The sequence below is a fragment of the Suricata suricatta genome, chromosome 15 (genome assembly GCF_006229205.1).
Source record: "Suricata suricatta isolate VVHF042 chromosome 15, meerkat_22Aug2017_6uvM2_HiC, whole genome shotgun sequence".
NCBI lineage: Eukaryota > Metazoa > Chordata > Mammalia > Carnivora > Herpestidae > Suricata > Suricata suricatta.
Genome location: NC_043714.1, coordinates 19,537,847 through 19,560,230, shown reverse-complemented (window position 1 = coordinate 19,560,230; position 22,384 = coordinate 19,537,847). Strand labels below are relative to the sequence as shown.

Sequence of the window (22,384 nt, the reverse complement as noted above, 5' to 3'; positions counted from 1 at the left end):
AGCTAAGACCGCTATGGCTAAGTGTCACCTAAGTTCCTTCGGGACACGGCCAGACGAGCATCTGACTGATCTCCTCATTAGAAGGGGCACCCCTACCCCTTTGTCTTTGTGACACTGCCTCACAGGGGTTGAGACTGGGCAGAGAAGAAGACCTTATTGGTCTTGTAAGACCCTCCTCGGGTCAAACTGACCCTAATGAAAAATTACCAACCATTGTTTCACTCTCCAGCCCTTCTGCTTGAACAATCAAGGGTTGGAAAATTGAGCTCTGGGAGTCCTAAGATGTAACCCGTAAATTATAATTTAAAGGTTAACTTGTTTTCTAAGATACTCTTGCTAGATCCCACCCTTTAACTGCAAAGTTCTCGCTTCTGTGCACCTGCTTCGCCTCCCCTTCAGACCTATGATTGGCCACTTCAAATTTCTCCTAAGACAAAGAACTCTAAAATTGATAGGTCTCTACCAAATCTTACGTTTGTGTGCCAAAATTTGATTGACCACTATAAAATGCTGTAAATTATGATTGGCTAACTAAATGATGACTTATTTTGTCTCGCCAAAGCCCTTAAAGACCCTGAGCTCCTGCTTGGCAGTACTCTCTCCTGAGGACCTGCCACCACCTGGGAGGGGCCCTTCAGCCGAACTAAAATAAACCCATACACCATCTCCGTCTGTGTCTGTGGGTTTCACTCTCAGTGACTCGCTTCAGGAGGGAAAGGTCTAACATTTTGGAGGCCCCAGCAAGATCCCAAGAGGAGAAATTCCTATCAGTCAGGCCCTAACATAGGGCTGCAGTTTTGGAGATTGGTTTAAGCTCATTTTCCCATCACCTCCAGAGGTAAGATTTGTGCTGGTCACAACCATTTGTAGGTTGGGTCAGAGGTGGCTGACAAGCCTGAGACCTCACCATCTGTCCCAGCCAAGACATTGGTCTGGGAGGGTCTTCTGACCATCTGGGCCTTTGGGCCATCTGGTCTTCAGACCGTCTGGGTTGGGCCTGATCACCCCAACCACTTGTTCTGTGTTCAATGTTCAGTGGTCTATTATTTGTGTCTATCATATATGTTCCATTTTTGTCTGGTTGTCTTGTCTCTGTTCGTGTCCTAGCATTTTGTTACATTTTCTTGGTCCAATGGGCAGCTCAGGATCAAGAACCTATATGCCTCTAAAGTGTTTTCTCAGTAACTTCGAAGCCATCTATTCACCTGAAAAAGTGCACAAATATGGGATTAAATTTTCTAGGGGAAGGTTATGGACTCTCTGGGAATTGGAGTGGCCAACTTTTGGAACCGGATGGGCACCCAAGGGGCACCTTTGACCCCTCAGTCTGCTGGGCTCTATGACAAGTGGTGACTAAAAATCAAGGGCATCCAGATCAATTTCCTTACACTGATATTTGGACACAGGTATATGAACAGCTACCCACATGACTGCGTCATTTTTCTCTTAAAACTAACTGCAGAGGTTTAGTAACAGCAAAGTGCACTTCCAGGAACATCTAGGTCTTGGGAGCCAGGAAGACACCCTTGTCTTCCCTGCCACCCTGAAAATGGCACCAGTAATCTGTGAGAGTCACCTGTCTGAACCTCTGGAGGTAAGCCAGTTTATCAGCTGAACTCTAAATGCACATGTGCTTTTGTCTGGGGCATTAAGTAGAAGACTGAACACCATGTTACTTCCCACCCCAGGGCTGCACCGAGACATCAGTCGGCCCTTTAATAAACTGTAAACGCCTGTTTTGCGGTCACTTCTGTACCTGTTTTTGTCCAGTTGTCATTGTCATTCTATGGGAGGGAACATAATAATCTCTGGTGTGTGTGAGAGTGTGAATGTGCGGCTCAGTCTGGCTTGCCTGCTGAGTTTGATTCTGTGGCTCCACAGGTGGACACCTTTAAGGTCCCCAAAAGCCTATGGAGTCTGAATCAGCCTATCTGCGATTCCGTGGTGAACGGCATACAGTCTATATCAACATCAGAATAGTTTCCGATTGTAAGTCACAAAGCTGAGACTGCTACGGCTAAGCATCACCTAAGCTCCTTCGGGACAGGGCCAGAAGAGCATCTGACTCCTCTAATGAGGAGGCATCCCTACCCTTTTGTCCGTCTGCAACACCACCTCACGGGGACTTTATGGGGTTGGGACTCTACAAAGAAAGATACCTCATTGGTCTGTCTGAGATAAAATCAGACTAAAGGGGACACTAACACTCTCTGTTCCTCTGCCTAGTAGATGTGAGGGCTTCTCCCTCATTCATTTCCCAGGTTAATGGCTATAATTGGAGCCAACTGTAGTTAGTCTACATCAGGACGGAGACTTTAAGGGAATATTCCCAAGCAGCTGCTGAAAATGATTTTGTTTCAGGGAAGGTTCCCTGTCTTCTCTGGACTGACATGGACTGCTTAATTTTGCTGGTTAAAACAAAACAGAAGAAACCTGAAGTCTGCTCCTCTGTCTGAGCTGGGGGGAAAAATTTTTTTTAACTGGAAATTCTCTTTCTCTGCCTCCTGCAGGCGCCTCTCCTCTTGCCCTCCTTTGCCCCATTCTTTTTCTGCACCACCTGGCTGGGAAGGTCCAGCCTGCATAACTGACCCAGGCCTCAGGCAACACCAGCTCCTCCCTCTGCCCTAGGTGGTAAGGAACACAAGACCACAGAAGTCAGATTTTTGCGCCAAATTTCCAGGTCATAATTAACTATGGGAAACAAAGTGTCTTATGTGGGCTCAAGTAAAACTTATTCAGTGTTTAAATTAATTTGTGTTTGTTGGTTTGAGATAAAGACAGAAACAAACTTGTATTCTACCTGGATTTGCTGAAGGTCAGTTAAGTTCCTGTTATCTCTGTTCCAGTTTGTTAAAAAACAAAAAGGGGGGGATGACTTAAAGTAATGGTTAATTTGGTCTGTCTCATAGTTTTCATGGGTAATTCTTAAGATAGACTTAAAAGCTCTGGCTAATCTATAATGTTAATGTTTCGCTTGCATGATAAATTGAGATTGAATTCATTGGCTATCTAACGAGATTAAGAAGTGAAAGCAAGGTTTCTGCTATTGAGTTGTTGTAAAAAAAAAAAACAGGATACTTAAAACTGTTAAAAACCTGCTTTGTACTTAATTGCTTCATAACTTTACCATTTAAGAAAAAGTTCTGGTGTAAATACCTTTCAGTTAGTTACTAAGTCCTCAATTGGAGACTGAAGTTTCCTAAGAGTTAAAATTCTGCTAAGTATACTTAAGACTGTTAAAAATAAGAAAAGCAACCCTATATACAGGAAATTGGGGATATGGAAGAAAGATATAAGAAATGAAAATGCATTTTTGTCGAGGGTAAAAGAAAGTAATTTTGTCCTATGTGAGACTGGTTGTTTGGAGAGAAATGGCTTTGGGATAAAGTTTAAAGGTAAAGGAAAGTTGTAGAAGGTTCCTGAAAGGAAATCATTGAAAAGGATAGACTGACGTTGAGATGAATGGAATTTTAAAGGTACCTTGGTATAGGGTTGAAATTCTGCTTTTCTCTCCATTCAAAAGATAAAGTCTTCCCGGATTGTTGATCTCCTCTTATAAGACTATGTAAATGGAGGGTTTCTCTTCTGTCTGCCAAGAAGGCCAAAGCTATAGGTTTTATCTTTGTCTTTGATTGCTTAGTTAAAACTTTTCGATGTTGAAGGAGTTAGGTTTTGCTAACAATTATATAATGCTATGCATTTGCCTTTGGGATCTTTTATTGCCACTTTGGTTTAGTAAATGGAATTTTGAGATTTGAGATAAACTGTAATCTAATTAGGATATGTTTATAACTTCCTAGGGTTTTAACAAATTTCCCAGTATTTAAATGGTAAAAAAGTCTTTTGACCAATTAGGCCTTTTTTTTTAGGATGCCACGTTACATGAAAAAGCACTGTTGTACAATGATACACCTTAGGTTGTATTGCATGGGTAAATGCTTCAACTGCTCAAATATATAGGCAATTCCTAAAGTTTTAATGTTTTGGTATAAGGTCATTACTTAATACTCAGATTACTAAAAGTGTTAAGTGTCACTAAATTTCTTTGTCAAAGTGCATCATAATGAACTCTTGACAGATCTTTAACAATGTCCATTTCTGAGATTTTGTCACAGAACATGTTTCTTCCTCAAGGAAAGTTGTAAAAAGGACTTCTGGGATAAATGCAGTATTTGACATCTTTTAGATGAATACTAAAATGGGTAGAAATTTCCAGAGCTAAAAGCTGCATTCAAGCTGAACAAGAATTAGGAACACAGGACTAAATGAACCGATAAAAATTATAGTTTTGTGACTCTTGTTGGAAATATTGCTGGTTCTCTAATGTTTACTTATTCAGATTAAGAAAAAATTTTTCTTAGGACATCTATGCTATACAGAAATGTCATAAAGTATTTGTTTGTAATCTGAAGCATTTATCTTTTCTCTCTACCTAAACCCTCTAAAATTCAAAACTCCCAGTGAGCATTCTTTCTTTTGTGGCAATTACAATTGTTTGCATACGTTCAATAAGAATTTGTTCATTTTCTAGCAGGACACCATTGGAAATACTGGTTATTTTACCAAAGCTTTGACTGGAATGTCCTATTTGAGAGTCATGCATAGACTCAGAGATGACCTGACAGCTTTAAGGAACTATGGTTGACTTTATGAAACATGGAGCCATAAAGCCTTGTGGAAATGTTGGCTGGATACCTTGCTCACAGCAGCCTCCCCAGGTGAGTAAAGAAGGTCACTTCCTGGCAGGTGCAGGAACCTCAGCACATCTTGGGAACCTTGTGAGGAGAAATTTACCCAAATCACCAGGTATTGCAGGCCTGTATGATGAAAAGTGTTTGGCTTGGCTTCTGGCCTGGAGAGGCTACCAGAAGTTCAACCTGGAAATTCCTTATAAAATGACCCAGCAAAGCAAACTTTAAAAGAATCTCATGAACAATTGCTAGTCTTGCTGAGCTTATGTAAATAATTAGGCCAGGGTTGTTAAGACTGAACTCGTTCCACAAATGCATTGGTCTCAATTTAGCTATCTCTGAAAATGGAGGTTTTTTAGAGAGAAAACTATGTTTCAACAACGCACCATTATAGATGTTAAATTCTAGTTCTGATTGTCTGAATGTTTGCTGTTTGCCTAAATTAGACAACTTGAGGTAAACTTCAAAGAAAATTGTTACGGTATTTCATTTATATACAATCTTCTGTGCTTGTTATATTTAAAGGATGAGGGTACCCCTTTCAAAAACTTAGAGGTGGACTTCATAGATATACAACTAAACAAAGAATTCAGCCCTTATTAAAGTTTCAGGCATCACTCTGGAGTTAAGTAGGCCAACTCAGAATAACCCTCAACCTGGTGAAGTGACCCAGATCTAGTCAACCAGCTTAAACTGACCCTCAAAAAGACTCTGGCTCCTGAGATCTCCAGCCCTGCTCCAGCTATGCCCCAGATGCTGGCTGGTCTACACATGGCAGAAGTTTGAGGAGTCACCGGTCCAATGAGTTAAACTGTCCTTGCTCTTTGCCATAGAATTGGCAAATGTTGCCCCAGAAAGCTGGGGAAACAGCAAAAGTAATCACACTCACCTTCTTTTATGGATAGGATGTTATGTTGATATTAATTGCCTCTAATCTGGGCCCCATTTATAAGAGCTGGGCACTTTCAATGGAAGATTCTGCTAAACTAACCCTTCCCCAGTATGATGATTATGGATTACAGGTAGTGCAGGAGATCAATTCTGCTCTCACAGTCCCTTTACGAACAAATTCAGGCCATCAATGCCTCTTCCGCTTTCATTTCTCCCTCCCAGGTTGCAGCCTCCTTCCTTCAGGGACTACAAAATTTTTTAAGGTCGAAGGGACTGGTCTCACTCCTGACAAATATTGGCATTGTGGCCAGTACATTGGTGTTCATCTTATGCCTTTTGCCTTGCTTTTGTCGCTTCGTCAATCAAAGCTTTCACAGAATTAATGTGAAATTACATACTCTTCATTTAAAAAATAGAAGAGGGGGAGATGTTGGGAGCTATCTGAACTCACCATAGAGTGAAAATTCCTGGTGAGGGTACGGCAAGTTTGCAAGGTCGCTTCCCCCTAGATAGCTCCCAACAGTCAGACACTCATCAGACTAAGCTACTCAGGGTCCCATGTGCAATAAATTTTAAGAGTGCCAGGTTTTTATAATAAAATGTCTCAAAACTACAAAAGAAAAAGGAAAAAAAATTGAGTCAACAGTGTTGTTTTTTTAAAATTTTCCTACTTACCAACATTTCATATAAAAATCCAGATTTTTCACTGCTATCAAAAAACTGAATGATTTGTTACACTAGACTAACATTCCTTCATTAATAGCGGATGCCTTCTAGATGGGGCATGCTCTCTCAAGTTCACCACAGTAGCCAGCCACCCACCTTCAGTCATTTCAGGAGCTGGGTCTCAAATGCTAATACAGATACCTACTAGCTGTGTGTTCTTAAATATGTTTTTACCTCCCTATGCCTTATTTTCTTCCACCTGAAATATGGAAGTAATAATGGCATATACCTCACAGGATTGTTGTGAAGACCAAGAAAGATAATACATATATTACACATAAACCTCTAGAAAAGTACTCAACATACAGTTAGAGCTCAATAACTGTTGGTCATTATTATTACCTTGCCTGTCTGTCTGATCCCTATCTGAGTTTGGAATCTTTGACTTCACTTTCAAGAATGTTAAGTAAAAACAAATACTATAGTATGATTGCAAGGGTGTGAAAATACAAAGGAAATATGACTGGAGGGATACAAAAATGTTAATGGTAGTTTTATCTGGGGAATTAATGACATTATAGATGAATTTCCTTTTCTTCTTCATTCTTTTCTATATGTATGAACTAAATTGTTTCCCTCCAGAGTGCTTACATTGAAGTACTAACCACCAGTGCAACTGTATTTAGAGATAGGCTTCTAAGGAAGTAATTGAGGTTAAAATGAATAATGACAGAGCCTTAATCTGATAGGACTGACGTCGTTATAAAATGAAGTGACAGAGGTGCCTGGGTGGCTCAGTTGGTTGAATGTCAGACTTTAGACCAGTTCATGATCTCACATTTGTGGGTTCAAGCCCTGCATCAGGCTCTGTGCTGACATCTCAGAGCCTGGAGCCTCCTTCAGATTCTGTGTCTCCCTGTTTCTCTGCCCCTCCCCTGCTCACGCTCTCTCTCTCCTTCTCTAAAAACATAAAATAAAATGTGGGGCGCCTGAGTGGTTCAGTTGGTTGAGCATCCAACTCCAGCTCAGGTCATGATTTCATGGTTCATGGGTTCAAGCCCCATGTCAGACTCTATGCTGATGGGTCACAGCCTGGAGCCTGCTTCAAATTCTGTGTCTCCCTCTCTCTCTGCCCCTCCCTTCTCGTGCTCTGTCTGTCTCTCTCCAAAATAAACAAACATTAAAAAATCTTCTTTAAACCATAAAATAAAACGTTAAAAAGAATTTTTCTCAATGAAGTGACAACAGAGACCTATCTTCCACCACCCAAACACTCACGTGAGGGAGGACACAGCAAGAAGGCAGTCATTTGCAACCAAAAAAAAAAAAAGAGGACTCACAAGAAACCAATCCTGCTGGCACCTTGATATTGGACTTCTGAACTACAAAACTGTAAAAAAAAATTAATTTCTGTTGTTTAAGCCACATAGTCTGTCCTGTTCTGTTATGGCAGCTTGAATAGACTAACATCTGACAATGTTCCACAAAGAACATTTATTAGTTTAAAAACCAGGAGGGGACAGTGGTCCTAAAAACACAAACAACCTAATATTCATAGTGTCTTGTCATTTTACCACTTATAAGTATTTTGTTTAAAAGTCTTCAAAATTATATTAAAAGGTATTTCACTCTTCTTACGGGAAATAAAGAAGGCTATGGCCAACAAGATAGAAAAGAATAATTTTAAAATCTGACTTTTCCCTATCTAGCAAGCCCTAAATTTCCCTGCAGTATGCTTCTTATCTTAAAATGAAAGACATCACGCCCAACATAAACATGGAGTTTAGGAGGGTGAGATTTAATCGGAAGAACTGAATTAAATACTTACTTAGAACCTACCATGTGCTACTTTAGGCTTTGGGGAATATAGTAAGTGACAAAAGAGACAACAATCCCTGCCCTTGTGGAACTTACATCCTAGCAGAGAAAGACACTCAATTAACAATAAAAATAGTAAGTGAATTAAATATTATATTGGAAGGTGATATGTATTATGGAAAAAATATATCTCTAGGAGTTGGGAGTAGAAATAGGTTCATCTGAGTGGCAATTTAATTAGAATGGTCAGGACAGGCCACCTCTCTGAGAAGGTGGCTGATGAGTAATGAAATTAGTCATATGGATACCATGCAGGAAAGTTTTCCAGTGGAAAAGAATAGCTAGTTTGAAAATCTAATGTGCTAGATTTCAAATATATCTTCCCAAAACAAAAGTTCCACAAAAATTGGCAAATTCCTTACCGGTCACACTGGATGTATTTGATGTACATCTAAGCCCTATTCTAACATCATTCTAAAAAATACAATTTTTTGTAAGTTTTTATTTAAATTCTAGTTAGTTAATATATAGTATAACATCAGTTTTAGGAGTAGAATTTAGTGATACATCACTTACGTAAAACACCCAGTGCTCCTTAATCACAAGTGCCCTCCTTCATACTGATCACCTCCCCTCCAGCAACCCTTAGTTTGTTCTCTGTCATTAAGAGTATTTTATGATTTGCCTCCTCCTTTTTCCCCGCCCCATGTTCATCTGTTTTGTTTCTTAAATTCCATATATGAATGAAATCTTATGGTATTTCTCTTTGTCTGACCTATTTCTCATAGCGTAATACACTCTAGCTCCAACCACATCATTGCAAATGGCAAGATTTCATTGATTTTGATGGCTGAGTAACATTCCATTGTATAGATATACACATTGTCTTTATCCAGGCATCAGTCAATTGACCTTTGGGTTCTTTCCCTAATTTGGCTTTTGTTGATAGTGCTGCTATGAACATCAGGGTGCATGTGCCCCTTCCAATCAATACGTTTGTATCCATTTTGGGTAAATACCTAGTAGTGCAATTGTTGGATCATGGTTTATTTTTAACTTTAAAAATGAAATTTCTTAAGCTACAATATTTAGAGAAAAAGAACATCACAGATATAATGGAAGAACAGATAACAGTAACAATAGCTTCCATTGCTGACGATTTACTATGTGTGAAGTGATTTACATACATTTTATTTAATCCTCACAAATCTCTAGGAGAAGGGTATTATTGGCCAGAATTATGAGACTTAGAGATGTTGGGTATTTAGGTGAGTTATCTCTAATGAGTAAACTGATTTTAATGTCAATAATTTCCTTAACATTACAGACTATAATACCTAAGCACTCCATGCATACATTTCTTAATCATGATCCCCACAAAGAGAGCTTCCATTACCTGGCATGGATATGGAAATCTCTTGCAATTTTGAAACAAATTTTGCTATGTAACAAAAATAATTTCTAAGTTACTGGCAAAACATCAGACTCAATAGACTGAGCTGACATGGCAACTTCTATATTCCTAATTTAGTCAGGCAGAACACAATGCCAACTACATAGCAAGGAAATAAATACAGCAGCTCTCATAAAGAAGGTCTACAACTCTTTCAATGACCACATAGTTGTATAAATTTTAGGAAGATGGTTCCTATCTATCCCTACAGTATATTCACTGTTCCATGTATCACCTTAGAAGAAATAATACAACCTACAAAATTTGACTTCATTGAGAATTTCTGATACTTGCTGACTTAACAAGACAGTTTCAATACAATTTCACTCAGAGATCCACCCAGCTATGTGGCGAACTGGCTGCCAGCCAGAATAAATAACCTTTGCTCACTGTATGTGATCTCTTTGCAGTAAGACAGATATCTGAAGAAGGAAAAACTAGCAAACTTTCGTTTCTCAACCAAATTCAACACACATAAACTACAGACTTACTTGTCAAGTATAAAAAGCCTTCTTTAACTCAAAGTCCCTTCTGGAAAATCTTCATCCTTGGCATCTTTTATTTCTTCTTCACTGAAAACAAGTATCACTAAATGGCACATAAACCTTTAGGATCGCATACTAAAATGAAACTGAAATCATCTGTTACTCATATATGGGATTTTCTCATATAGTGATAACAGAGTTTATGTCATTGTGACTACAGTACACCCTTTTATAGCTATCACATGGAGAGAAGGAACAACATGGCCCTTTTATAAGTTGCCTAGGTTACAAAGTTTTACTGTTTTCAAAATTTAAGTTTTAAGAAAATACAATTTGCTTCCCAGCATACCCAAGTAGATAACAAGTATTTGAAAAGAAGAGAAATTCTTAAATTTGAAGTACTCTGATAAAGAGATTTACAAAGTATTTTTAACTTAGTACCATCTACCTTTTTTCAAGCTATATACCTTCTCAAACCCTATGCCCTAAGACATACGATTTTTGGTTTCTCTTCCCCAAATAAATACCACAGTTCTTCTATTTCCATGCCTTTTCTCAACAATATTTACTGTCTAGAATACCATTCCTACCTCCATGTACTTGATCAAGTTCTACCAGGCCTTTAAGAATCAGTTGAAAACCCTACCACCTTTAAGCCTTCCCAGATCTTTCCAATTAATCTGATTCTCCCAGTTGGGGCCTAGTAGGCCGTTGATGGCTATGCCTCAGGGGCGCAGGAGAAAAAAATTTGGGAAGTTGTGGAACAAGTCGAAAGACTGTGAAGCAACATTTGACCTCCTGGGCTGCATATGTGGCTTCTATTTAACCTGTCTATGATTTTTCTCGTTGCTTTGCAAAAGCAAAAAAGGCAAATACCTTTAAGTTTTGAATCAACTTGGGTCAGTTAGTGGCACCTGCTTTCCCTTACATTATTTCTGTTCCCAGCTCATTGTCTGCTGTTGGGGCAAACACAATCCTCTGTCTAAAATTAACCCCTTGAATGATAGATAAGCGTCTTGCCCAGACATAGCTGCTAAAGGGCCTTGAAGAAAAGAAAAATCTTTGAGAGACAGACTGCCTCATTCCTGTTTTATTTTACTTCTGTTCTCATGACTGTTCTTTCTTTTGTGATAAAAAAAAAAAATGATCCTTCCCAGAGCATGTTTTTACTCTCTCAAGGACCATAAGCTTTGTAATCATTAAAGAGAGAAAAAAAAATATGTAAACCCCTATGGCATAAAAGACACTGACTTTCTTAGTAAAGTGTGGTTTTACCACCATTCACGTTGTCTTCCTTCCTATAGATATTTCACCAACACGAACCACCTACACGGGGACCATTCGACTGGGGTGCGTGGGCTGGTCCTCCGCACCCTTCCCCCTTGCAACCCTATTACTTCAACTATACTTCTCTAGGATTTACCCACATGCACTTTAAAATAAGATAACGTAGGTCTCCTTCCTGGTTATAAGCCTCTAGAAAGCCAACTATCATTTTTAACACATGTCTCATATGTCTACAGGTGTCAGGATGGCCGAGCAGGCTAAGGCGCCAGACTCATATGTCTACAACAATACGTTGCACGTTGTTGGCAGATGATAAATGATTGTAAATGTAACTGAACAAAATATCAAATCTTTCCTCTTATTTCTTAAAGAAGAGCTTTAACTTCAAGTCACATTTCTAAACATATTCACAAAGACACTTTTGTATCAGCAGCCTAAAACTGTGCTGAGCTCAACGCATATGTCCAACTGTCTGTATATTTATTTACCAGGATATCCCACAATCATCCTAATTTCAATTTGTCTAAACTAAGTTCACTACCCAACCTCTGTTCCTCCTCTTCTGCTGGTGTCTAATGTCTCAAATCAAGTCACTTAACTTTTAAATTATTTGTTGGGTCCATTGCTTTGTCTGCCAAATGAAGAGCTTGGCAATGGATTAAATGAGATGGAACCCACAAAGGAAATTCTAACTTAAAACAAAAAGTCAAGGGATAGAAGAGTGGTACTGCCCACAAGTCCCAGAAATCACAGTTCCACAATCTTCTCAAAAGTTTGCTGACTTTCTGGCTCAGGGTTTTTAAAAAAGGAAAATGGAAGTAGCTTCCTGACTGAACAGCCATTAAATGATGGCTACAAATAAATAAAATTGGGGAGTTGAAAATAAATGCCTGATGTGGGGAATTTTGATGGTTCTTCCAAACATTTTTTAAAGGGTATATTGCCTGCTTTCCTATTTCAAACGGGATAATTTACATTATTTCAGCAAAGGTTTTTGAAACACTTTTCCATTAAAAGTACATCTATGAGATACAAGGCAAAAAAATGTTCACACATAATACATGTGTCTTTCAAGAAATCTGTAATATTAAACTAATGATTTGTAAAATAAATAGTGTACAAATTAATAGCAGTCTTTTCTTTAAAAATACCCGCAAGAAAAAAAAAAGTTAAACTGTGTTTCCTAAATATTAGAACCACAAGCATCTAGTGTCAGTTTCTCATTTGTTTTGAAAAGAAGTGGGCTGGGACAGTGGAGATGGTCTATCTCTCTTTTGAGGTGGTGCTTACATACAATTGTCATAACTCAATAAAAGATCATAGAGGGGGAGCCTGGGTGGCTCAGTCGGTTGAGCATCCAGCTTCAGCTCAAGACATGATCTCATGGTTTGTGGTTTTGAACCCCGCGTCGGGCTCTGTGCTAACAGCTCAGAGCCTGGAGCCTGTCTTCAGATTCTGTGCCTCCCTCTCTCTCTCTCTGACCCTCCTCTGCTCACGCTGTCTCTCTCTTTCAAAAATAAATAAAACATTAAAAAACTTTAAAAGGAAAAAGATCATAGGATCTGTGCATTTCCTTTTCAGTAACTTGTAACTCGATTTTTTTAAAACAGGTAGCGGTGGATAATACTGGGATAGTTAATGCCGAAGACATTAAAAAGGGGAAAATAACTCCCTTATGACTTGAGCACAAAACTCCTCATAGCCCACCAAGAAGTCTGGGCAGGAGGAGCACGGCACCACCGGAGGCAGTGCCAAGCTCCTAGAACCTGACAAGATAGGGTCAAAGCAGCTAGGGACAAAGTTGCCGACGCTGAGCAAGGTTCACATAGCTGTCACGTGGGCAAGTCTCCAAGTCTGCGTTTTTCATTTGTAAAACGGACATAAAAAATAGTGTTTTTCCTCTTAACTGTTGTGAGGATTAAATGAGATGGTGTTTAGAAAAAGCACTTAGCATAGCAGTAAGAACTAAGTAAATTTTAGCTGCTGCTATTTAATATAAACGATTACAAGTTCCTTCGCTCACACACATGCCCAGACACCGCCATTGCCCAGTAACAACGAGGCGTTCGTTTTGTAACTAACCCTGCACACCTGCCTGACCTCTCCTCCATTACAATACTTCCCAGATTAAAAAGTCTCACGACCACAGAGATGAACTCGCCTGTCTGGACACAAGTCCCTGTGAAGGCACGCGGCGCTGTCGCTTGCGACAGTTGGCCGGAATCCAACCTGGCTTCAAAACGCCGCCCCCAACGCGCCTCCGCCCCACTTCCCCGGCCTCGGGCAGCGGCCAGCAAAGCCTGGGCGGGGCGAAGGGGGCGGGCGTCCTTTGACCTCTGGCTCCGCCCCCAGCACACTGAGTTCCCCTCCCGCGCAGCTAGCGCGGCATCAGCTGAGTGCTGGCTCCGCCCCGGGCCTACTTACAAGTTCCGCGCTCCGGTCACCGAGCCTTGGCGGGTAGTGGAATCCGGGATGTCGGCTGTCCTGCAGCGCGTCGAGCGGCTGTCCAGTAGGGTGGTGCGCGTTCTGGGCTGTAACCCGGGACCCATGACCCTGCAGGGCACCAACACCTACTTGGTAGGGATCGGCACCAGGTAAACGTCCCTCTTCCTCTCTGACAAACACCCGGGCCTGCGGGACGCCCAGAACGACTGCTCGCCGGAGGCGGAGAGGCAGTGGCAACGGGCTGTGGGGCTCGGTGCCCTGCGTCGGCCAGGCTGCCCCACTCAGGACCACCGTCAGACGCCCCGATTTCAGGCATCCCCTAAATCACCATAGTGCTGGGTGGTAACATCTCTAACGGCTGATAAGAGAGAAGTAATGGGGGGAAACAAACTTCCCCCCATTTTTTTGCTTGATGTTTTGAAACCCCATTTACTTTGCTTGATGTTGAATGCCAGAGTGGGTGTGTTTAAGATACTGAGAAATTAGGATAGCCTGGAGTTAGTAATCCAGAAAAGCGTTTACTCTGCTCACCTTAGCATTTGACTAGTGTTTTGCCCAGAGTAGAACTTGCCCTTCACAAAAGTAGATTACTTGTGCTGAGGCCTTTTTCTTACCTCAGCAGCAGAGAGCAGGATTTTCTTACTTGCAAACTGCTCTAGCCTGTGAAACCCTAAGAGCCCCCCAGCCCTTGGGAAGGAGGAGACCACCAACAGATTTAGGGTTTTGTTGCTATTGTGTGGCCTCATTTAAGTTACTTTGTTGGTAGAATAACCTATCTGTATTTCTAAGATTTTTCTCCTTTACAGCTGCATTGTTTTAGTGTAATTCTGCAGAAGAGGCCTGGTGTACTGCACAAATGTGCATTGAACAGTTTTTGTATGCTTCGTCTTTAGTATATAGCGTACATAATACAAAATAAAAATAAGATAACAGTTCTCCTTGAGCCTAGAATTTAATCGTATATTTCAAGGTGTTAAGGTTAATAAAACTAATTTCCAAAAACAGTTTAGTAAGAATAATTGGAGTTTTTATTTGAAGTATCTGCTGTATTTGCTGAATGTTGGATGGAGCAGGATGAAGGAACCTGAAGTACTAAAGCCAGGAAAACAGAAGTTAAGTTCAGAGTATACAAGGATCAAGTAGGTACAAAAGCTTTGATTTGGGCTACCTCTGGAATCTAGAAGGATAGAGAATTCAGCAGAAAACATACCTAAGAGCTAGGATAGAGTCTGTCTTGGCTGGGACTCTCTCACCCCAAGAAGTCCTTAGCATTCTCTTCTCTCTTCAGTGTATCATCTTAAACTAGTTCCAACATCAGTACCTATAATAAAATGGAATATAGTCAAACTTACCCTGAGAAGTCTCTTAGGAGGCACTATGTTGGAGGTCATACACTATCTAACAATAAGTTAGGTGCAGCCCACTTTTCTTCCAGCAATGCAGCAGATGGTTGATTCTGTTTAAAAACCATATGACAAAGTTGGCTTGCATTTAGGGACCATGTTGTATGAAAAATTCATACTGTATCTTTAAACACTAGAATCACTTTCAGTGTAGCAAAGTGCTTGTGGTAAAAGGGACATAGAGAACTTGGAAGTGACTAAGGGAAACTTTCATAGTCTCCCACTTTACACTGCTTACATTACCACTCACATAAATTAATGGAGTGGAATGGCCAGTTGGAATGACTCAAAAGACATATATATATGATGAATTCTTATAGTTGAGCTAGAATAGCATGCAGGTGATGTCACTCTACTGTATAAAGTAGAAGTCGTTTGGCAAGAGATGAGTATTAATTGGGTGCAAATAAGAGGTCAGATATTGGTGTCCACTTGTTCTGCACAAAACAGTTCTAAGATCAGAGGTGGTTCCTAGATCACCGAACTTAACAGCATTGCTCCATTCCTATCTTATTTGAACTTCAATACCTTTTGACACTATTGACTCATTCCCTCCATTTACTAATACCACAACCTCCTAGTTTCCTCTTATCTCTCTAGCTGTTCCTTCTCCATCTTTTTTTTATAGAGCAGCCTCTTTACCAAGTCTTTAAGTGTGCAAGTTCCTCAGGATACGATCTTCGTTTCTCTTCTGTTCTCATGCTATATTCTCCGCCTAGGTGATCTTGTCTACGTCCTTGGCTTCACCTATTATCTATCCATTAACAGCTCCCAACTTTGTAGCTCCAGTTTAGATAAAATACAAATTTGATCTGAGGCGCCTGGAAGGCTTTGTCGGTTAAGCATGCGACTTCAGCTCAGATCATTATCTCCCCCTCTGTGAGTTCGAGCCCATGTCAGGCTCTGTGCTTACGGTTCAGAGCCTGGAGCCTGCTTCGGATTCTGTGTTTCCCTCTCTCTCTGCCACTCCCCAGCTTATGCTCTGTCCCTCCCCTCAAAAAATAAATAAACATTAAAAAATTTTTTTAAAAATACGAACTTGATCTTCAGACTAGGAGAGCCAGCTCCTTTTCTTAAATCTGTACTTGGATGACACAGCCACTTCAAACTCAGTGTTTTGCAAACTTGAACTCATGTGCTTTTCCACTAAACCTATTCCTCTTCCAGCCATCCATATCTTGGTAAACAGAACCATTCCCACATTTGATCAGCACAAATGCTTAGTCCCTTCCCTGCCATGTCTTAGCTTCTTGCACACACCTCCATGCCATTTTGAGAACTCCACTTCCACTGCTGTCACCCAGTCCACACCAGTATGACTCTTGCTTAGGCTTCTACGAAGCCTAACTGGCTTCCCTGGAACTGTTTTTGTCCTTCTCTAAGCTATTCTCCCCCATGTGGCAGGAATAGTATTTTAAAACTTAAAATTAGAAGGCCTTGCATTTTGTGGCCTCCACTTGTCTCATCAACGTCATCGACAACCTTTCCCTCATCCCAGCCAGATGAGTTGTATTCATTCTGCCTCCTGGCTTTCTTGCATGTCTTCCTCTATGTCTCCTCTTTACCAAACTATCTTCGCTCAGCCTGTAGAGTTCAGTCAAAATATTTCCTCAAAGAAGCTGTCCCTGACCCCTTACACTATATTAGGTTGATATAATGCACTGTTAGCACTCTACACTTTCCATGGTCCTTACCTTAGTGCAAAAAAAAAAAAAAGATTTTTATGTATAAGAAGCATCATGTCTTTCCTCACTTCCACTCCCCACTAAACTAAGTGCAGTGAAGGCTTATTCATTACTGTATCCCCAACACCTCGCACAGACTTGTACATAGTACAAGTAGGAGAGTAAATATTTGCTGAATGAATGAATGAGTGTTCTCTAAGTTTTCTCCTCATTTTTCAGTATTATAACTCTAAGATTTCTGAATAACCACTGTTGATGCTGGTATTACTGCATTCTGATCAGCCTGTGTATGCCAAATAAATTTCCCTAAGTCACTATGAACTGTACTGTGTACAGAAGTACTCAGTAAACATTGGAATGAACAAATAATAAACAAATCTTCTGACAAGTGTTTATGTCTTCCTCCTCTGCTCAAGAATCTCCAAAAGCTGCAAGTTTAACCTTTACTATCAAGATTGTAACTCCCTTGAAGGCAAATAGTATATCTTTTAATAGGAAAAGGCAGTCTAATGTAGCAATTAGAGTTAAGACTCTGTACCTAAATCTGGATCCTAGCTCATGACTTTGGACAAGACAGTTGACTCTTTAAGCTTCAGATTCCTTATTTGTGCAGTGAGAGTTGAATAATACCCTCCTCAAACGATGTAATGAGGATTCAGTGAAGTTTATTTTTTTAAATATAGTTTATTGTCTAGTTGTTTTCCATATAACACCCAGTGCTCATCCCAACAAGGGTCCTCCTCAATACCCATCACCCATTTTCCCCTGTCCCCCTACCCCCCATTAATCCTGTTTGTTCTCACTATTTAAGAGTCTCTTATGGTTTGCCTGTTTTCCCCCCTTCCCCTCCCCCATGTTCTTCTGTTAAGTTTTTCCTGATCCACGTATGAGTAAAAACATACGGTATCTGCTTTCTCTGCCAGATTCAGTAAAATTTAAAGGAAAAATCATATCAAAAGCACTTAACACCTGACTGGCTGGCTGGGCACCTGGGTGGCTCAGCAGTTAAGCATCTGACTTCAGCTCAGGTCATGATTTCATGGTTCGTGAGTTGGAGCTTGGAGCCCCACATCGGGCTGTCTGCTGTCAGCACAGAGCCTGCTTCTGACCCTCTGTCCCCCTCTCTCTCTGCCCCTCTCCCACTTTCACACACTATTTCTCTCTCTCTCAAAATAAACATTTAAGAAAAGTATTTAACAAATCCTAGCATATAGAAAACATACCATAATGTTATCTATTATTATTATCACTTCTGATATGAGGGATCATAGCATCCAGACAACACTAGGTTCATGATAGGAGCTCAGAAAATACTTGATGATTTGCATCTTATAAAGTATATAGCACAGTATCTTGTATGTGATAATCATTTGCTGGAATTTAAACTGAACTTAATTCAATGTATATATTTGTTTCTTTTAATATAGCAGTGCCATATAACACCCAGTGCTCATCCCAAGTGCCCTCCTCTATGCCCATCACCCCTGTTCCCCTCTCCTCCTCAACAGCCCTCATTTGTTCCCAGTATTCAAGAGTTTCTCATGGTTTGCCTCCCTCCCTCTCCCCAGCTATTTTTCCCATTCCCCTCCCCTATGGTCCTCTGTTAAGTTTCTCCTGTTCCACATATGAGTGAAAACATATGTCTTTATCTGCGTGACTTATTTCACCCAGCATAACACCATCAAGTTCCATCCACATTGCTTCAGATGGCCAGATTTCATTCTTTTCTCATTGCCATGTAATACTCCATTATACATATAAACCACATCTTCTTGATCCGTGCATCAGTTGATGGACATTTAGGCTCTTTCCATGATTTGGCTATTGTTGAAAGTGCCGCTATGAACACAGGGGTACAAGTGCCCTTATGCATCAGCACTTCTGTATCCCTTGGGTAAATTCCTAGCAGTGCTATTGCTGGGTCATAGGGAAGTTCTATTGTTAATTTTTCAGGAACCTCCACAGTTTTCCAGAGGTGTGGCACCAGTTTACATTCCCACCAACAGTGTAGGAGGGTGCCCACTTCTCCACACCCTTGATAGCATCTAGAGTCTCCTGATTTGTTCATTTTTAGCCATTCTGACCTGTGTGAGGTGGTATCTCAGTGTGGGTTTGATTTGTATTTCCCTGATGATGAGTGACGCTGAGCATCATTTCATGTGTCGGCCATCTATATGTCCTCTTTGGAGAAGTTTCTGTTCATGTCTTCTGTTCATTTCTTCACTGGATTATTTGTTTTTGGGGTATGGAGTTTGGTGAGTTCCTTATAGATTTTGGATACTAGCCCATTATCCAATATTCCATTTGCAACTATCTTTTCCCATTCCGTCGGTTGCCTATTTGTTTTATTGTTTATTTCCTTTGCCGTGCAGAAGCTTCTTATCTTGATAAAGTCCCAGTAGTTCATTTTTGCTCTTGATTCCCTTGCCTTTGGGAATGTGTCAAGTAGGAAATTAATGCAGTCTCACATTCAGGTCCTTCATCCATTTTGAGTTTAGTTTTGTGTATGGTGCAAGAAAGTGATCTAGTTTTGAATTTGTGCTTTTTCTAGTTTCTTGAAATAGGCCTGGATTGCAATGTACTTTCCTCTTATGACTGCCTTTGCTACATCCCAAAGAGTTTGGAAAAAAGACATGTCTTTTTTCCATTGGAAAATATCCATTGGATACTCTTTCCTGCTTTGTCAAAGACTAAGTGGCCATACATTTGTGGGTCCAATTCTGAGTTCTGTATTCTATTGGTCTATGTGTCTGTTTTTGTGCCAATACCATACTGTCTTGATGATTATAGTTTTGTAGTAGAGGCTAAAGTCTGGGATTGTGATGCCTCCCATTTTGGTTTTCTTCTTCAATATTACTTTGGCTATTCGGGGTCTTTTGTGGTTCCATATAAATTTTAGGATTGTTTGTTCTAGCTTTGAGAAGAATGCTGGTGCAATTTTGATGGGGATTGCATGAAATGTGTAGATTGCTTTGGGTAGTAATGACATTTTAACAATATTTATTCTTCCGATCAATCAGCATGGAATGTTTTTCCATTTCTTTGTATCTCCTTCAATTTCCTTCATGAGTTTTCTATAGTTTTCATCATACAGATCTTTTACATCTTTGGTTAGATTTATTCCTAGGCATTTTATGTTTTTTTGTGCAGTTGTGAATGGGATCAGTTTCTTGATTTCTCTTTCTGTTGCTTCATTACTGGTGTATAAAAATGCAACAGATATCTGTACGTTGATTTTGTACCCTGAGACTTTGCTGAATTCATGGATCAGTCCTAATTTGCTTCTGGTAGAGTCTGTTGGGTTTTCCAAGTAGAGTATCATGACATCTCCTAAAAGTGAAAGTTTGACTTCATCTTTGCCAATTCTGATGCCTTTTATTTCCTTTTGTTGTCTTATTGCTAATGCTAGGACTTCCAGCACTATGTTAAACAACAGTGGTGAGAGTGGACATCCCTGACTATTGTTTAAATTCTCAGGTATGTTTCTTATATCTGTTTTAAGCAATTCTTTAGCTGTCATTTCTTCTTGGAATTTCTTTAGAGGAGAGTTCTTCCATTTTGTCATTTTGGCTAGCTCTCTGTCTCTTGTAAGTTTTAAAAGCTTGTTATGCACTCTGCACTTGCAAGTTCTGCTATATTAAGGGAGGCCCATTGACTGTCCAGGGCCTATCCATTCAGAAAGTGTTCTTTTAATGGTGTCTCTTGGTCTCTCTTGTGCCTTTGGTTGTTTTATTTCCCTACTTGTGATATTTGAGACCCTCCACCATGTGTACTTTGGCTTGTTTCTTGAGGTAGCCCTAATGAGGCTATCTTCTTAGTGGACTCTGTCTCTTTTCCTTCCAGACTTTGTGGTTCAATGTCCTTTGGCTTTAGCCCTTCTTTGTTTGAGAGATGTGGGTGGGAAGTACGGAGCTCCCTATTTCTCCGCCATCTTGTCTCCCAAACCTCTTCATTCCTAATTCAGAGTATATTTATTGAGACCTTATTTTGTGCCAGGACTGTTCTAGACAACTGGGGGTAGGTACATCAACAAACAATAGTTCATTCCCAGTAGCTCAGGCTTGATTTTATCATCTTTTTCCTCCTCTACCAGGAGAAGGGGTTCTTAACCTGAAGTCTGTGGTCCCCCAAAGGATATGATTCAGGGAGTCTGACCTTAGCTGGGGAAAAGAATTTTATCTTTATTAACCTCAAACTGATAACTAGCCTTAAATCAATTATGAATATGGCCAAAAACTATAGTAGTAATAGCATACCTGTCATTTTTTTTTCTCCAGTATTTTTATAGCATATTACAGTCATGTCAGGTATCTCAAAATAGTATGCATAGTCACCATTTAGAAATTATGGTCATTTGGGGCATGTGGGTGGTTCAGTTGGTTAAGGGTCAAACTCCTGATTTCAGCTCAGAGCATGATCTCGCAGTTCATGAGTATGAGGCTCATGTCAGGGTCAATGTGGAACCTGATTGGAATTCTCTCTCCCTCTTTCTTTGCATCTCCCTCACACATGTGCACACATGCACATGCTCTCTTTCTCCCAAAATAAACTTTTTTAAAAAATTAAAAGAAGAAATTATGGTCATTACAAGCTTTGATGCTGATCTTGTTATTTCATATAACAAAGAAGCACATGGAATACTATACTGTCGAGGGCTGCCAAGTTTTCTGTCTGCCTCAGGCAAGGATTATCACTCCGTTGAGTGAGCCAGTAAACAAGATTTGCATCTGGAGGCTGGAGATTGCCAAAATAACTTTGGCGACTGTCTTGCTGAGCTAGACTTGAGTGACCAAGGCACACAAAAGATCAAAACCGGATTCAGTGTTAGTTCTCCATCCCCCAAGATTGCTGAGGCAAAAGTCAGGGTGCTTCTTTGATATGCATTCGACTCTGTAGCCTGCCTAGGTCAGCTTGCCTTGATTTTCCCCCCTGAAGACTATATAAAGAACAGTTCTTTGAATAAACGCTCTCTTTCTTTCTTTCGCCTGATTGGAGAACCGTGAGTTCTGTCTTTACTCTTTGCGTCTCCCTCTCCTGCCCCCTTTTTCTCTCCCTCCCTCAGGAGAAGGACCCGCGAAGATTCTCCGCCCTGCCGGTCAGGGCGAATGAAACAGGTACCCCTGGGGATGAGCAGCCTGGCCCACGCGTTATGACACTATAGCATAGTGTTTTTTTAATTATAACTTTTTCAGTATGATTGGTTTATTTTGTAATCGTCTGTGTTTTGTTTTATACATTCCAATACATTATTCTGAGACTATTCCATAGGTTTTACCATGCTTTACCAAGGGGCCCAAGACATTAAAAAGGGGAAGAGCCCATTACCTAAAGTTGTCCTTCAAAACCTGCTGAAGTATACCTCATATCCAAAGAAAATGTCCATTGCAGTTAGAAAGGAATGGATTCAAATATATTCTCTGCTAGAGTTTGTGACTCTGAGCAACTTACTATATTATATGTATGTCTAACTTGTCAAGGCCTCAGTTTCTTTATTAAATGAGAGAAGAATCTCAGGATTGTTTTGATAATTAAATGAGACAAAATAAAGCCACTGTCTCCA

General features: G+C 40.2%; 2 protein-coding genes across 4 annotated transcripts in view; one reads left to right on the top strand and one right to left on the bottom strand.

The window, feature by feature from the left end:
• The window catches only part of XKR9 (XK related 9), a 59,453-nt gene extending 44,410 nt beyond the window's left edge, over positions 1–15,043 (bottom strand). Inside the window, exons 1-3 of one of the 3 annotated variants that reach the window (XM_029924042.1) lie at positions 14,947–15,043; positions 13,716–13,844; positions 10,011–10,091 (exon numbers count right to left, since the gene is read on the bottom strand). The gene's annotated coding sequence lies outside the window, so the exon portion shown is untranslated. Of the gene's footprint in view, positions 1–10,010; positions 10,092–13,373; positions 13,397–13,715; positions 13,845–14,946 lie in introns of those variants that run through there. The other 2 variants (XM_029924044.1, XM_029924043.1) reach the window with 2 other exon arrangements.
• The window catches only part of LACTB2 (lactamase beta 2), a 30,443-nt gene continuing 21,604 nt past the window's right edge, over positions 13,546–22,384 (top strand). Inside the window, exon 1 of the mRNA XM_029924045.1 lies at positions 13,546–13,885. Coding sequence (XP_029779905.1) covers positions 13,764–13,885 — 122 coding nt within the window. The 5' untranslated portion in view covers positions 13,546–13,763. The remainder of the gene's footprint in view (positions 13,886–22,384) is intronic.